The sequence below is a fragment of the Otolemur garnettii genome, unplaced genomic scaffold (genome assembly GCF_000181295.1).
Source record: "Otolemur garnettii isolate 467f Iridium unplaced genomic scaffold, OtoGar3 scaffold00021, whole genome shotgun sequence".
Classification (NCBI taxonomy): Eukaryota; Metazoa; Chordata; class Mammalia; order Primates; family Galagidae; genus Otolemur; species Otolemur garnettii.
The window spans coordinates 8,158,969-8,174,384 of record NW_003852416.1 but is presented as its reverse complement, the minus strand read 5'-3'; the positions used below and the strand labels follow the sequence as shown (position 1 = coordinate 8,174,384).

The 15,416-nt window shown below is 47.6% G+C and overlaps 1 protein-coding gene and 1 long non-coding RNA gene across 2 annotated transcripts in view; one reads left to right on the top strand and one right to left on the bottom strand.

The window, feature by feature from the left end:
- Positions 1–1,356: 1,356 nt before the first annotated feature.
- LOC111724307 lies at positions 1,357–8,492 on the bottom strand. The gene is made up of 3 exons (XR_002772622.1): positions 8,355–8,492; positions 6,067–6,181; positions 1,357–1,373 (listed from the first exon to the last, which is right to left on the bottom strand). It is a non-coding gene; the product is annotated as an uncharacterized LOC111724307 (long non-coding RNA).
- A 76-nt stretch (positions 8,493–8,568) lies between these two features.
- Positions 8,569–15,416, top strand: part of HABP2 (hyaluronan binding protein 2) — a 33,390-nt gene continuing 26,542 nt past the window's right edge. The window contains exon 1 of the mRNA XM_003787338.3: positions 8,569–8,778. Coding sequence (XP_003787386.1) covers positions 8,710–8,778 — 69 coding nt within the window. The 5' untranslated portion in view covers positions 8,569–8,709. The remainder of the gene's footprint in view (positions 8,779–15,416) is intronic.

The following is a 15,416-nucleotide window of genomic DNA, read 5'->3' as shown; positions in this document are numbered from 1 at the left end:
ACCTTGCTACTGGTGGTGGCTTTACAATAAAAGTCATTCTGCCACTCATACAAAGAGGCATAAAATCACCCACCTGTGGCTCCGTGTGAGTCCCACTCTGCCTTTTCGGTACTCTGACGCGCACTTTGCAGGAAAGGGTCATTTTGCCATTGTGGCTCAATGGCAGGGACCACTGGCCTCCTGATTGGATCAGGAGTCAGAAGTGAGAATAAATGGAAGTCGAGACCTAGAAGTCTCCTCTTGATGGTGGTGAGCAGCTGGTTTCCTTTCCTTTGCCTTGCCAGGGTAAAGTGCCCATTCAATCATTCCAGCTAATCATCTATTTTGAGTATTGCTTATTTCATCAATGAAATATATTTTTTAAAAGTCCTTTATGCTAATTAACTGGGCTGTGGATACAAGCATAGTTAGCAAGATTTGAAGCTCCTACATACTCTGGAGGGTAGGTCACTTAACAAATGTTCTCAGAGCACTCAGTAGGTGCTGGCATTGTGCTAAGCTCTTTGAATTTTCAACATTTTAACCCATGGAATTTTTATAACAAGCTCATCAGATGTAGATTGATATTATCCTGATTCACAGATAAGGAAACTGAGGCATGGAGAAGATGAGCACGGCTGTGGTCTGTTCTCTCATCTCTGTCCACAGACCCAGACCCCATACAGTAAACACACATTAAGAATGAATAGTAGTCACCAGAATGGCCATTGGTCCTCCTGAGGGCCTGAGATGGGTTGAGAGTGGGTATCAGCTGAGAGGTGCCCTGTCCTGTGTAATGGTGTCCGTTTTGCATTTATCATCATTCTCGTGCATCATGTGTGGCTCAGTGTTAGCCTTAACAATGACCTGGTTCCATAGGTCTATAGAATTGCCTAATTGGGTTTCCCTCAACAGAGACAGACATCTCCTGCATCCCAGGATGCCATGGGACCCAGCATTCAATACATTCTCCTAAAATGAGTGAATGAAGTCATGATTCAGGGAGAAGAATCAACACAGCTACGTGTGTGTGTTGTTTCCACTCTTATCTAACTTATTTTTAATAAAAACGTGCTCCCTTGATTTTTATGCTCATTGGGAAGAAGATGTATAGTTTCCATTATAAATTAGAAATAATTCAAGAGGCTCGGCGCCTGTGGCTTAAGTGGCTAAGGCGCCAGCCACATACACCTAAGGTGGCGGGTTTGAATCCAGCCCGGGCCTGCCAAATAACAATGACGGCTGCAACCAAAAAATAGCCAGGTGTTGTGGCAGGTGCCTGTAGTTCCAGCTACTTGGGAGGCTGAGGCAGGGGACTCGCTTAAGCCCAGGAGTTGGAGGTTGCTGTGAGCTGTGATGCCATAGCACTCTACCCAGGGGGACAGCTTGAGGCTCTGTCTCAAAAAAAAAAAAAAGAAAGAAAGAATTCAAGAAATGGAATGGGAAAAGAAAGAAAGAGAAATGAACACCAAGACACCAATCCAGTACCTGTGTGCAAGGCACTTTCACATATATCATCTCATTTAATTCATACCAAACTTATGAATTATCCCCAGAGATGTTAAGCAACTTGCCCAAGATCACACAGCAAGTAAATGGCTTTTCTGCTGGCTCTGTTGGATGCCAGCTAAGCTCTTGCTAGCACACTGCAGAGCTAGCATGCAAATGTGCTTAGGGAAGATGCCAGGGCCAGGCAGTGTCTAGAAGTACAATTTAGAGAGGTATTCAGAGGTCTGCCTTTCCCCAAAGAGAAAAGGCTTTGGAAAATAGCGTAACATGCTCTGTTCAGAAAGCGGACAAGTCTAGACAGAAAGGGGCCCCCCAAATCTCAAGATCCCTCTTCCCTTTCAGGTTTTCTATTATAACGAAGCAAGGCAGGGGCGTGGGACTTTCTAACATGCAAAACGTATGCAGAATTTTATTCAAAAATGTTTAATAAATCAAAGATGCACTTAGAACAAGAACCATCACACAGCCCAGATGGTGGCTCTTTGAGAGGCTGGAGATCCGAGGAGGCCGACCTGTGTTTCTGTAGAACTGATTGATGGGATGGGAGAGATAGGGGAGGGGTGGGGAACACACTCTCTGCCATGGACAACAACTGAACAGAGGAAATTTAAAATGCAAGAGGGAAGATTGAGGCCGCACTGAAGGATTAAAGACAGGAAAGAAGTGCAAATGCGCAGGTCAATTACTGTGGAGGATCCTGAGATGTTTAATTCATACCAGCCTGTGCCGCATCTGGAGCTGGGGAGTGGCATGGCGTCAACGATCCTTCCAAACCTTGGTGATCGTAGGAGTCAGAACCACCCATGACTTAAAACTAGCGTTCAGTATGACAAGAAGGCAGTGCCTCTGAATTTGGAGACCGTGGCTTGGCCATGAGCCATTGCCACAAGAGGGGCTTCTGTCTTCTGGTCAGACGTTGCTGCACATGGTGGCTCCGCCACCAACAAATGTTTATTAATGCTGACTCCTATCAGGTCCTAAGCTAGCGAATAAGGAGAGGGCCATGAACGTGATAGACGTGGCCCCTGGCTTAGTGGAGAACAGTGACATACATGATAAGGGCACCAAATGAGGCTGGAGAGGTGAACAGAGTTCAGGACAAACAAGGTCTTGGTAAGAATAGGGGACTCAATTCAAAGTGCAAAGGGAAGAGACTGAAAGCTTTTAAGCAGGGCCGTGTCATAATCCGGTTTGGTTTTATAAGTTAAAATACACCTGGGTGGTGGAGGATGAATGTAACAGGAGGCAGGGAGGAGGAGTCTGTGGGAGGAGGTGAGGCAGGGGATGGTAGGGGCTGGACTAGAGTGGGGCAGCAGAGGTGGAAGGTGCTGGAGGAGTGGAGATGCATCCTGGGGGTAGAAACACGCCCATAATTTGGGTTTGAAGATGGGAAGGAAAAAAAGAAACCAACCATGATTTCCAGATTTCCAACTTCAAAAGCCACATGTGCACTAGTGCCATTGCCAAGACGGGGAGTACCGGGACAAGGTCGTCATGGCACCCAGCCTCCAGCCAGCCCTGCCTGAACACTCCACACCTCCTTCTCAGAGAAAGAAGAGGGTTGGTACCCGGTGTTCACGCAGACTCCTGCCCAGCCAGACGCTCACTCTCCACCTGGCCACACTGAGGGGCCATGTGGAATTCAGGACTATCACTGGCTCTGGGGACCTCTCATCTGGGTCAATCAACTCCAACCTATGTTCATAAGGTTTTTTAAAAATCAAAATTGACCAGGATTTGACCATAGGAGGTTAAAGAACTTTACTTTTCCTGTAAAATTGACTTATGTCTGATACAAATCATGCCACATGATCTGAGTTTTCTTTTTCCTTTGGCCAAAACGGAGCTTAGCAATAAATGTGTAGCTCAGATTAGTAACTAATTCGCGTTTATGGCTTCCATAAGGGCACTCTGCTTTTCTCCTTGATACTGATTCATCCGGTGAACATCTGTCCCTGTCTGCCCCTTGCATCAGCCTGGCGATGTATGTGGCCCCTGCCACCCCTGCTTAGACTGAGGATAGACCGGGGATGTTCATCCCAAGCCTGCCTGAGCCATCCAGGCCTCCTGAGTCTGGTCCCTAACTAGGAGACATCCACTAAATTTCCAGCTAATAGCATGGGTGGTGTGATGCATCCAGGTGTCCCCTTCCCAAATGAGGCGACCTTTCTCTGAACTGCCAGGTATCAGTTACTGAGGGCTCTCAGCTGAAAATTACCCTTAACCAAATTATTACAACTTGGCTATGTATTATATAGATAATTTATTCCAATTATTCTCTGAGAATTCCCTTAAAGAGAGCTACTCGAAGTTACAGTCCTTCCACGGGGGCAGGTCATATCCAATGATCGGACTACCCTGGTACCAAGGCTCAGCCCCAGAACTTTCCATGGATGTGCTGGCATTGCAACTCTTCTCGTCTGCCCAGCCTACCCACCCACTGTCCCCCAGGCGTATTGGTTCTGAGAGTACTTCTCCATCCATACGGGCCTGGCTGGCTCTACTTCCCAGGAAACCCAAGCTGAGACAATAGCGGCTGCTGTCGTTGGGAGGACAGGATTTTCATAAGACTGGGCCCTTTGCCACCCTGATGAGCAATAGTAAGGAAGAGGAGATGGGGAAAGCTGGTCTGGCAGTAGGAGACCTGTGCTTTTAGATGTGGGGTTTTCTCTGATGAGTGCTCAGAGGGCTTAGGCCAAGACCCCAACATCCGGTTCGTGCAGCAGAGTGGAGGGTACACATGGTTTCAAGTCAAAAGAGCTCAAATTCCTTCCAGCCCTGTTTTCAAGTTACATGACCTGGGGCAGTTTATTTAACCTCTCTACGCCTCAGTTCCTTTAACTGCAAAATGGGCCTAATGAGTTTGTGTGGTAGTTATAAGGAGTTACTTGACTCAGGATTATTAAAAGCACTTGAAACATGAAAGCTGCCTGAAAAATATTGGTTTCCTTTCACAAACTCAGGGGTGTCCTACTGGCTTCTGGGCCAGAGAATGAGGTGTGTAGTACTGACTGGTTTCTAGTGGATATGAACATACTGCACTGGGCGGAGCAGGGGAAGGTTCCCTGCCCCAGGCCACCTTGACAAGGGATTTCCATGGCTCCTTCCTCCTGCCAGCCGGGGGCTCCAAGAAGTGAAGGATCCAGCTAGGGGACAAGGAGAGAGAGTAGCGACACTGGCGTGCAGGCTGTCTTCCCGGATCAGGAATGACTTCAGGAATGTACCTGAATACCAGCCTTGTGACTCTGAGTGAGAGGCATCATGAGAATGTAACTCTACAAGGCTGGAACTCGGTCTGTCTTTGTTAACTCCCTGGAGCAGTGCTTGGCACATAATAAGTGCTCAGTAAACTCTCATGGCAGGAATGACTGGATGATCTTTACTCCCCCAACTAGTGAAGAAGTTGCTGATTTCTGGAGGGTGCCTGTGTGCATAATTTCCATGTAAATGCTCTTGGGGGAGCAGTGTGTTGTCAGTCCAGACCCCCCACTCCCTTTTTCCAGTGAGCCTCCCTTGTTTTCTGGGGTCCCCTCAGCTGAGCAAAGCTTTGGCATTTCCGCATTGGTTTCAGCTGGAGCAGCAGTGGTCTGCAAGGCACTGCCCCGGTTTTGTAAATGCAGGTTTACTGGCACCTAACCATGCCTATTTGCATAAGTATTGCCTGAGGCTGCTCTTGTGTTACCACGGCAGGATTGAGTGGTCACAACAGAAATTGCATGGCCAGAAAAAAACCTAAAATACTTACTTTCTGGCCCTCTCAGAAGAATTTGCTGCCCTCCATCCTAGAGAGATGAAATTAGGGAAGGGCTTCTCCCAAGAAGGTGGTCGTTCCTTCTCTGGGTTGGAAACTATAAAACTACACTCCCCCGGCACCAGGCCCTGCCATCTCTGAGGGGGTGGAGCCCGTGTCATCCCATCCAGCCAGGGGTTTTCCACCGGTGTGCCCCGAGAGGATCTTAGGTGTGCCACAGAAATTTTTAAATTAAACTTTTAATTTAATTAAAAATTAAAATTCTTAATTTTAAAAAAATTAAAAATAATTTTTAAAATTATTTTTGAAAGAATTTCAAAGCACAGTCAGTATATATTTTTTAACTCTTTTCTTTTTTTGATCATCATAATGTAAGTGTGCCATGGAAATTTAACTGTAGGTTCAAGTGTGCTATGAGTTAAAAAAGTTTGAAAAACACTGACCTAGAGGCTCTGCGGATACCAAAGCCAGGGTGTGTTACAGTTTGTGCTAAGCACCTTATCCTTCTGCCCTCATGTGCATGGAAGGAAGAACTATATTATTTCCCTCTTCTACAGATGAGGAAACAGAGGCCCAGAGAGGGTAAATGACTTGCCCAAAGTCACACAGCAGAGTTGTGGCAGAGCTGGGGCTCACCCCACACCATCTGTTTTGAGCCCCAGCTGCCTCTCTTTGGCACTGCCCAGGCTCCTGTCATAACTGAAGGCTTAGCAGAAAGAAGGAAGAAGAAGGTTACTTGAGGAAAAGAAAAAAAAAAAAAACCCTGAAGCAGGTTTGTTCAGGCCCAATAGGTAATTGCAGTGTAAAAACAATCCTTCACCCAGTACCTCAAAGGGTGGGTCTCTGGCAAGGCCGTTCCTTTGAGTAGAAGAATCAGCTGATTGAGGAGCAGACTCTCAAGGCCTCCTGAGGCAGGACCAGGACTCTCCCAGAGACAGGCACCTAGAAAATGAGACTTAGAGCACTAGACTGACCTGGAACCCCCTGACACTTCCACGGGGAGGAGCACCAAAGGCTCAGCGATTGTATTTAAAAACCAGAGATTTGGGGCATGTCATCTGAGTGATTTAGTGGTGTGGCTTGCCCGACCCTTTCCATTCTGCTTTTTACTGTCTGTGCAAATGCCTTGAAGACTCCAGCTCTGCACCTGGGAGACAGCAAACTCCTCATGGGAGCGGCCTCGTGGGCCCTTACCCTGGGATCAGGTAACCCTGACAGTGTCCTCAGCTCCACGCCAACGTCCTGCTTACCCACCACTGCCACCATCACCGCCTCCCAGTCCAGGGAAACCTCCCGCCCAGGACGATTTCTGTTTCACTGTTTTTGGCCTATCTCTCACTAAGGTTAACTGTTTGCTTTCTCATGGTCTGCCCCTCTCCTCCTCACCAGTCTGCGGCTGCCTCCTTCATGCTCGAGTCCCCAGCACCGGGCTCACAGTAGACCCTCAGTGACTATCTGATGAGTATGAATGGGGTGTTCAGGAATAAGCTGGCGTGTGCTTTGGACTTCACAAATGCCTTCTGCTTCTCCCGGGCAGTTTTTCTTTTCACGTCGAGTTGGCGACATATGTTATCTAAGGCATCCTGGTCTTAACAGGCACTTTAATAAAGGGTCTTTTATTTCTTCTTCCCATCTGACATAAAGTTATTGAGCACCTATCAAGTGCCAGGCGTTTATGCAATGGCGATCAAAATAGAGTACCTGCCCTCGTGGGCTTCCATTCTAACGGAAGGCAGTGAGGGACCCGCTATTAATGAAGTACCAGTACAGGTCTGATGTGACGACCTCGCCAGACACATGCAGGGTGTCTGAGAAAGTCGTGTTTTGGCTAAGCTCTGACAAATGCATTTATTGGGTGAGTGAACTACATTAACTTGCTCAAAAGTAATTAGGGGTAGAGTTAAGAACAGAGTTAGGGTCAGAGTAAGGATTAGGGCAGTGATTTTTTCCTTCTATGCTGTGAGAAGATCGTAAGTGTGCCACAAAACATTTTTGAACATCATTAATTACATTATTTTCAAAAGAAATTCAAAGCACTGTACGTATATTCTTTGTTTTATTATTATTATTTTCCTATCAACATCATGTACGTGTGCTGTGGAAGTTTAACTATAGGTTCAAGTGTGTCATGAGATAAAAAAGGTTGAAAAACCCTGGATTAAGGGAAGGACGAGGTAAGATCAGAGAACCACGTTCTAGAAAAAGGGACCATGATGTGCACCTGTCATAGGGATTGGTTGGATATTGACCAGTGGGGAGTTGGCATCTGCCTAAAATAGGGTGGACACAACATAAATGGAGGAAAGAAAAGAAAAGTGGGAGGAAGAAAAATGGCAGGACTCCGTCAGTCCTTCAGGACTCATCTGGCGACTGAGGCGTGGACTTTATTTGGCCTTCTCCTAGGCCGGGACCTGTGGGCTGTCCATGGCTGGCAGCCTGGCTTCCAGAGGTGGGAGGAGCCACTGAGCCTCTGAGCGCACGTGCCAAGTAGAGATGGCAGATGGGGGCCAGGGTTGGCAGGGGCATAGTAAGCACCTGCCTCAGTTGGCAGCCGTGTTTCAGAGCCTTGATTTAGGGCTCAGGCCTGGAGGCCTCCTGGAGCCCATGCACAGATGACTGTCGGCAGTCAGGTGTTTACAGAAGCTCATGATCATGTCTATTAAAGAGAGCAATTGTGTCCACGAGAACCCGCACTTAACGGGTAATTGCTGATGTATAAAGCCCTGCCTGCGACCCATGTAGCCAAACAAGGGACATAGGGAACAACTGTCCTGAAATATGAACACCGTGATTTTTTTTCCCCTCCCCTTGATCAAAGAAAGACTCCAATGAAAGGAGAAAAAAAATAATTAAAAAGTAAAACCCTTACGTAATGAGATGTAAAAGAAAACTTTTGAAGCCAACAAGCAACTGTGGGCAATACTTCAAAGGGCCCAGAATCAATGTTTGTCAATAGCAGTTTTGCAGCCTTTAATTTATCTTTCATGAATATAAAGTGTGATGTTATTAGGAGCCCATCCAGGCCTTAATTTTTGTTTGAGGTCTGATGAATCAGAAGCCTATTAGCATTCTGTCCAAATTGGCAATGGCGGAGGACCGTGGCCACAGGCCTTACCTGATCTTTCATCCTGTAGTTGGGTTGCTCGTTACAGGCAGGCCTTCTGCCCTGAACACTCGGCAGCTCCCGTGTTCACCCAGGGGGGTTCCTCATGTTGCCTACTTTCTTTGGAGACTTTCTTCTCCGAAGAGAGGCCACCTCATGACTCAGCCCAGCCCCAAAGTTACCATTTGTTTAATCAAGATAGTTGGTTTCCAAAACATTAAACATTAAACAGTATTTGATGCCTAGTTAATAATTTGCATCCTCATTTGTTCCTGCATCCTTGGAGACTGACATTTCTCCCCCCTAAAGGCACAGAAAACAAAAGGAATCGTTTTGAGAGCAAAACTCAAGTCCTTACACTGCAAAGATGTTTGCCAGAGTGTCTAAGCTCCAGGTTCTGCTGTTAATGGTTCTGGTGGGAAGGACCACCTTCGGGGTAAGTGTTCCTTTCACATATCTATACTCCGAGACTCTGAGGTTATTAGGAGCACCAACCCAGCTGGGCTGCCTGAGAAACTTTGGGGTAAAAGGCTGGAGTTGCCAAGTAATATGTCTGGCTTACATGCAGGCTTGTGGCGTTGGGCGGCGTCGGGCAGCAATCCCATGGTGACATGCGTCTGACTTGAGCCCTGTTGGATCTCTGTGAATGCACTCCAGCAAGGGCAAGGGCAAGAGAATCTGGAAAAGTCCTGGGTTATAATCTGTCATGGATCTCAGAGACTCCTTTGAGAAGCCAGTGAAAACTATGAACCACGGCTGGGGAACCTGCAGCCTTAAGGGCACAAGTGACCCTTCAGGTCACCAATGCAGCCCCTGAACTGAATCCAAACTTCACAAAACAAATCTCTTTATTAAAAGGATTTTTCCTGTAAAATTTGGATTCAAAAGGCCACACTCAAGGATTCAGAGTTTGAACACTTGCCCCAGAGAAGTATACCTATAATGCCAGTACTGACATACACACCCAGTCTTCTAACCATTTGGGGCAAGAATCCAAGCATTTTGGCCTTAGGGAAGACTCTTGCTGGCTATAAATGATCCTGGTGATGGGCTTGTTTGGATGGATTAGATCTGGGGAGAAGCTCTGTGGTTAGTTTTTCTTCTTTTCCCCTGCCCACAGGGGCTGGAGGGTGAGCTGGGGCCCAGGGGAGGGAAGTACCATCAGAGGGTCTTGAAGGAGGGACCCAAGACCTTTGGGAGCAGATAAGTTATATAGATATTGGCTCCTGCTGTGGGCTGTTGTGGTCTCAGAGTGTCAGCGGGATCTCGTGGGCATGTGAGAAAGGGCGCCTTCAACAGAAATGAAGCCTCCTGGGAGCTCCACACTGGATGTGGTCTGAGGCATGAGGGTGGGCTTTGAAGCCTGGGTTTGAACCTCAGCTCTGCACATTCTAGCTGTGGAATGTTGGGCAAGTAATATAATCTCTCTGAGCCTCAGTGTTCTGTTCTGCGAACCAAGTGCTAATCTCTCACAGATTTGGGGAGGGTCACGATTAAACGAGGTCATGCGTGTGGCTTGTGGTAAATATTACCTCTTTTCTCTTATAATTTCTAGAATGAACCCGACTTTTCCATAAACATCAGAGAATACCCCCTATTGGGGGGGAAAGAGTGATAGAAAGCAGACAGGGGGTGAGAACTGAAATACCAGTCAGGGCCTCCTGGTCACAGTAAGAACCTTTGCATGGTTGCCCGCCTTGCACACCAGAGAGCATTTCCTGAAGGAAGCAGATTAGCTTACAGGTTTTCTGATTAGTGTGTTTTAAATACAACAGCTTCCCCTCCCCTTTCGGTAAACAGAGCTCAGACACCCATCTTAGCTCCCTGTCAAGTTGCCAAGTGACTCACTTCTGAAAGGCTTTTCTTTTCAAATTATGACTTTTGTATGTGTGGTGGCTGCAATTACAGATCACTATCAAGCCCCTACATTGTTTGATTGTTTGTTGGATGTCTGAGGCCGAGACACGGCAGAAATACCAGAGGTCTAGAGAGAGGCGGTCGGAATCATCACAGGCCCACAAGGGGCCCAGAGAACGTACCGGTCGGAAAGAATTAGATCCCCAAGTTCGCAGGCAAGGAGAAGCGTTGACACAGTCTGTTTGACGTTCACAAAAGGATAATGGTCCCGAAAAATCCCTTTTTTGCAAACCCCAGTGAATTTTTAGGGTTAGCAATGAAATTATAAGTCAATAATGGATAAAAGAGAAAATATGAGAGTTAGCCTTCAGGCAATGAGCTTAGTCAATTCCAAAGAGAGGATTCGGGGCTTTGGAATGTTTGCTTACCCCAGATGTGTGCCAGACAGGTGGTCGGGAAGGCAGCTTGAGTTGCACAGGCCAGCACACAGACACCGGGGGAAAGTGGCCAAGTCACTCAGATGCTTTGGAGAGTTTGGGGCATCTTGGAGGGTAAGGGAGCCACATGGCCAGATGGGCCAGGTGGCCTCTCAGCACCACAGAAGTAAAAGTGATAACCAACTGCCACCCTAAAATGAGGAGGCCTGAGTGCCAGGCCGCGAGCTTTCGTGAATTGGCTCATCTCTGGGAGGGCCCTAAGAAATAAGTCTGTTACTCTTCCCGTTGTACAGACACAGAGGGGGAAAACTTGGCCCCCAGTCACAGAGGTGGTTGGTGTCTGTCTAGAGAAGTCTCTTGCCTGGGACGCTGGCTGAGGATGACGTCTCCTGGGTCCACATAGGTCTGGGCCATGGTCCTTTCTGCAGGGAAAGGAGGCTCCTAGACCAGGGGTCTGTTCGTTGTGCAGAGGACAATGGACTCCTTGTGCCTCTGAAACCCTAAACAAAGGGTCTACACGGGGACCCTCCCATGAATTCAGATCACACATCAAATGAGCACTCCTCTCTGAGATCAACTTCCACGTAGAAGTATATTCAGATACCCTTTGGGTCGAATATCGCTGTATGACCTCCAGGGCCTCACCCGCAGTGCCTCCCTATCCTGGTCTAGATAGGCCGTACCTGTCAGCTCCGAGCACCTGTCTGGCACAGTCTTATATTCTCATCCCTGGTTGATAGGTGAGAAACAAGCCCAGAGATGCTGAACGAGCTTCCTGGCCGGGTCTATTCGACCCCTGCCCATCACAGGAGGCCTGCTCAACTGTAAGGAGGACGCGGACTGTCTGAGAATCCCTTCTTGCTGTGTGTGGTTCTTAGAGATGGGGCACAGCTGGGTTTAGCCACAATGGAATTTGACCTCTTCCAAGGTCAGAAGCTGGAGGACAATGCTGGTCAGGCCAGCCTGCTTATCTCAGCCCTTCCCCAGAGAGGAGGAAAAGACGATAGCTTCTCCTCTCCTCCACAAAGGGAGCTCAAAATTGCTGTTTGCTCACATTTCTGGGCTTTTTAAATCCTAGAACTCTAGACTCTTTTTGCTGCTTACAGGATTTGCATAAACCAGAGGTTGCACACTGTCAGCTTGGAGTCTATTCCGCTCACAGCTTGAGTTTTATTTGCTGGGGAGAAGATCAACCTGAGGAGTATTGTAGTTTTCTTTGAATTGTTTGGGGACATTGGAAAATCAGAACCTTTCGCATGAAGATACAGATCTCCGGGTTTTCTGGAAAATCAAACATTCAAGTAACACTGGGCTCACGTTCTTGCCTGGCCCCATGGGGAGAAGCGGTCACTGCCTGGTTATGAGAATAGGCTTGGGTCTCCCCGATCCTGCCGTGCCCACCACTTTCTAGACCCCTGTGCCATCTGGCTAATGTGCATTATAGGTCTGGTTCTAAGAGAGAGCAAGTGAGAGGAAGGGAGGGGTCTGAGGGAGAGAGAGAGAAACATTTGAGATGGGCAGATGAGCAGCCCAGCATCTGACTAATTCAAGCATCCAGACCTGCATGGCTCAGACCAGCCGAGGCCTTGGACAGGAGGGAGCGAGGCCCCTCTGCAGAGCTCCAGCATGGCGGTCTCTTCAGGCCTACAAGCACCCAGACAGCCGTCCTTCCTTCTTGCTATCCTCTACACAGCGTCTCACTGAAACAGGAGAGACTGAGTTTCACTGCAACTTCTCATAGGTTTCTTTTTTAAATTGATCCCAAGCACAAGTCTCACTGATTAGCTTTGGCAGTATACACTGGTATTTAAAGAAATCAGGTCGCAGGAAATCGCCTGTGTATATAGGCGCGGATATATTTATATTTTAAATTCATTAGGGTTTCCTAAATGCAAAAGCCATTCTGCTGTCACAGAGAAACAGCATGGCAGAATATTCGGCAGCCGGGATTTTAAATAAAACATGCTTTTTCTTCATAATTAATATAACAAGGTTTCCTGGCTTAGGGCTTGGCAAAGATCCCAGGGAAAGTGGTGGGGGGAGGGGGCTGGTGTGACGGCGGCGCCTGTGACCTGACAACAAGTTCCAGGAAAAGTTTGTGCTGAGCCAGCTCTCCTCCGTCAACCCCCCTCAGGGAGCACTCTGGCGATCCGATCCGCAAAACAAAACAGAACAAACTCACAGACAACAGAGACTAATAACGGTAATAATAATAATAATAGTAATTATAACAACAGCAGCAACCAATGATTAGGTCTTTAAATACCCAGACACTGTGTGCTGTAGGTTTATTATTTGATTTAAGCTTCCCAATAACCCTGTGGGGTAGGAACCAGTGTCATTCCCATTTTAACAAATAAGAAACTACGCTTCAGAGAAGTGAAATAATCTACCCAAGAGGCACTCCTGGGAGGTAACAGAGCTGAGATTCAAACCCGGGTCTGCCCCATGCCAAGTTCTACGGGTGTGAACACTGTGGTGTAGAGTACTGTTCCTGGCACTGTCCAAAGACAAACAGGACAGTTCGATGCCACATCAGAGGTGTCAGATGGGGCAGAGGCCTCAGACTCCAGCCTGGAGGTTCCTTCAGTGGTCCCTGAAGCTTTCCTTTCTGACACTAGAGGGATCACTTGCCAGACAGCTAACCAATTAGTTCAGTGTTCTCAAAACTTCAGTCACGAATGAATCCATCTGCAAAAATGTTACCAAAGCCCACCTTAGTTTCTTAATACATTTCCTAAACAGACTCCCCTTTTCTGTACTGAGATGGATTCATTTTTCAAGGAGACTGTCACCACTATTAAGAAAGCAAAAGAGATCTTGAATTCTACCTGCTGCAGTTGTCACGCTGAAGCCCCATCCTGCAGCAGCTTACCCCTTGGGGTGGGGGGGAGCAGGTCAGCGGGGCAGACCCGCTACCTTCCTCCGGGTGGGATTGGAAGGGCTGACAGGAAACCAAGGAAGGAATGACTTTCTCATGCTGGCCAGGCACCACGAAATCAACTTCAGTGCCACCAATGGGTCCATCCCACAGCAGTTTTGAGAACACTGGTGGCCAACCCCAGCAGTGGTAGTTACTTTCCGGAAGCCCTGGGCTGTTTTCCGAAGGTGACTGACCAAGGTTAATTTGGGGTCTTGGACCCATGCAGGAGGCCTCACACTCAGCCACTCTTGGGTTTGGGGTGCTTGTTCGCCATTTCAAAGGGCTTCCCAGGCGCCTTACTGCATCCAGAAATGAGAATTCTCATCCGATCTCCTTGTCCTGGGTGACGTCACTCCCTGACCTTCAAGCCTGTCTGACTCGAGTCTCTGAGCTGTTCTATTTGTAAGGATGTTTTCCCACATGTAAGGATGTTGCTCACCTGAAGAGTAACCATGGCAAACGCTATACTCCCTCCGAGCTCCCAGATTCCCTTGAATTAACATTGGCTTGGGTCAAGGAATTCTGCCTTTTATAATCAGGCAATTTGAGGCAAAGAGAGATTCAATAACTTGCACAGAAGCAAAGATAAGCTTTAAGTCTCCTTGGCCAAGAACTTCAGGCCTAAGAGAGTTAGATCTAATCAAAGTGTGGCCGAGGGCAGAGTTGGCTGGCTGCAACACTGGATGCAAATGCTTGTTCTGGGCCACCCCAGACCATGAAGACACAACCCTTGTAGGTTCTCCCCGAGATCTGTATTTGCTCTGCAGATGATCCTTATGCATGTGGAAGTTTGAGAACCAGTGTCTTTATAGTGGAATCTCCCAGGTGTGCAGATGGGGCTCCTTCTGCTCCTTGTCTTGTCTCTGCCTGCCACTGCCGCACGAAGCTGCAGCCCAGTCATTAGGTCTCTGGGCAGGGGTCTGAGAGGGCTAGGTCTGGGCTTTAGAGCAGGAAAGCTGCAGAACCCTCCCCCCACTCCTGCCCCAAGCTGGGCACAGGTGATTGGTGTCAGAGCCAGAACACCTGGGCCTCAGCTGCCTCTTCTGGGGATGAAGGATGGAGGCCAGTTCCTTTCTACGATGCCTCCTGCTTTGTCACTGTGCTCCTGTGAAGGGCTCCACGCAGGCTTCCTAAAAGGAAACCACCCACAGGCACCGCTGGCCAGTGCCTTCTCCTTTGGGCTCCAAATTTCCCCATTAGAGCCTTTCCCCCTTAGCCATTGGCTTTCAATTAAAGCAAAGCCACAGTGAACTTGCCTCAGATAACATCGAGCAACTTGTGCATTAAAGCCAGAAGAGCAAGAATCTTCATGCCTAAAAGGGGCAGAGTGGCACCACCTCACACCCATTAAGATGGGTGTCATTTTTAAAATGGAAAATAACAAGCATTGGTGAGAATGTGGAGAAATTGGAAGCCTCAAACATTGCCAAGGGGACTGTAAAATGGTAAGGCCACTGCATGACAGTTCCTGAAAGAGCTGAGCCACGGCCAGGTACACATCCAAAGTAATTGAATGAAGAGTCTTGAATGGATATTTGAACACCAGCATTTCTAGGAGCATCATTCACTATGGCTGAGAGGTGTAAATAACTTGTGTCCATTGACAGATGAGTGCATAAACAACACACAGCGGACGATAGATAGATAGATAGATGATAGATGAATAGATAGATGATAGATAGGTGATAGGTGGATAGATAGATGACAGATAGATAGGAGATAGACAGATGATAGATGAATAGATAGATGATAGATAGATAGGTGATAGGTGGATAGATAGATAGGAGATAGATAGATAGATAGATAGGAGATAGATAGATAGATGATAGGTGGATAGATAGATAGGAGATAGATAGA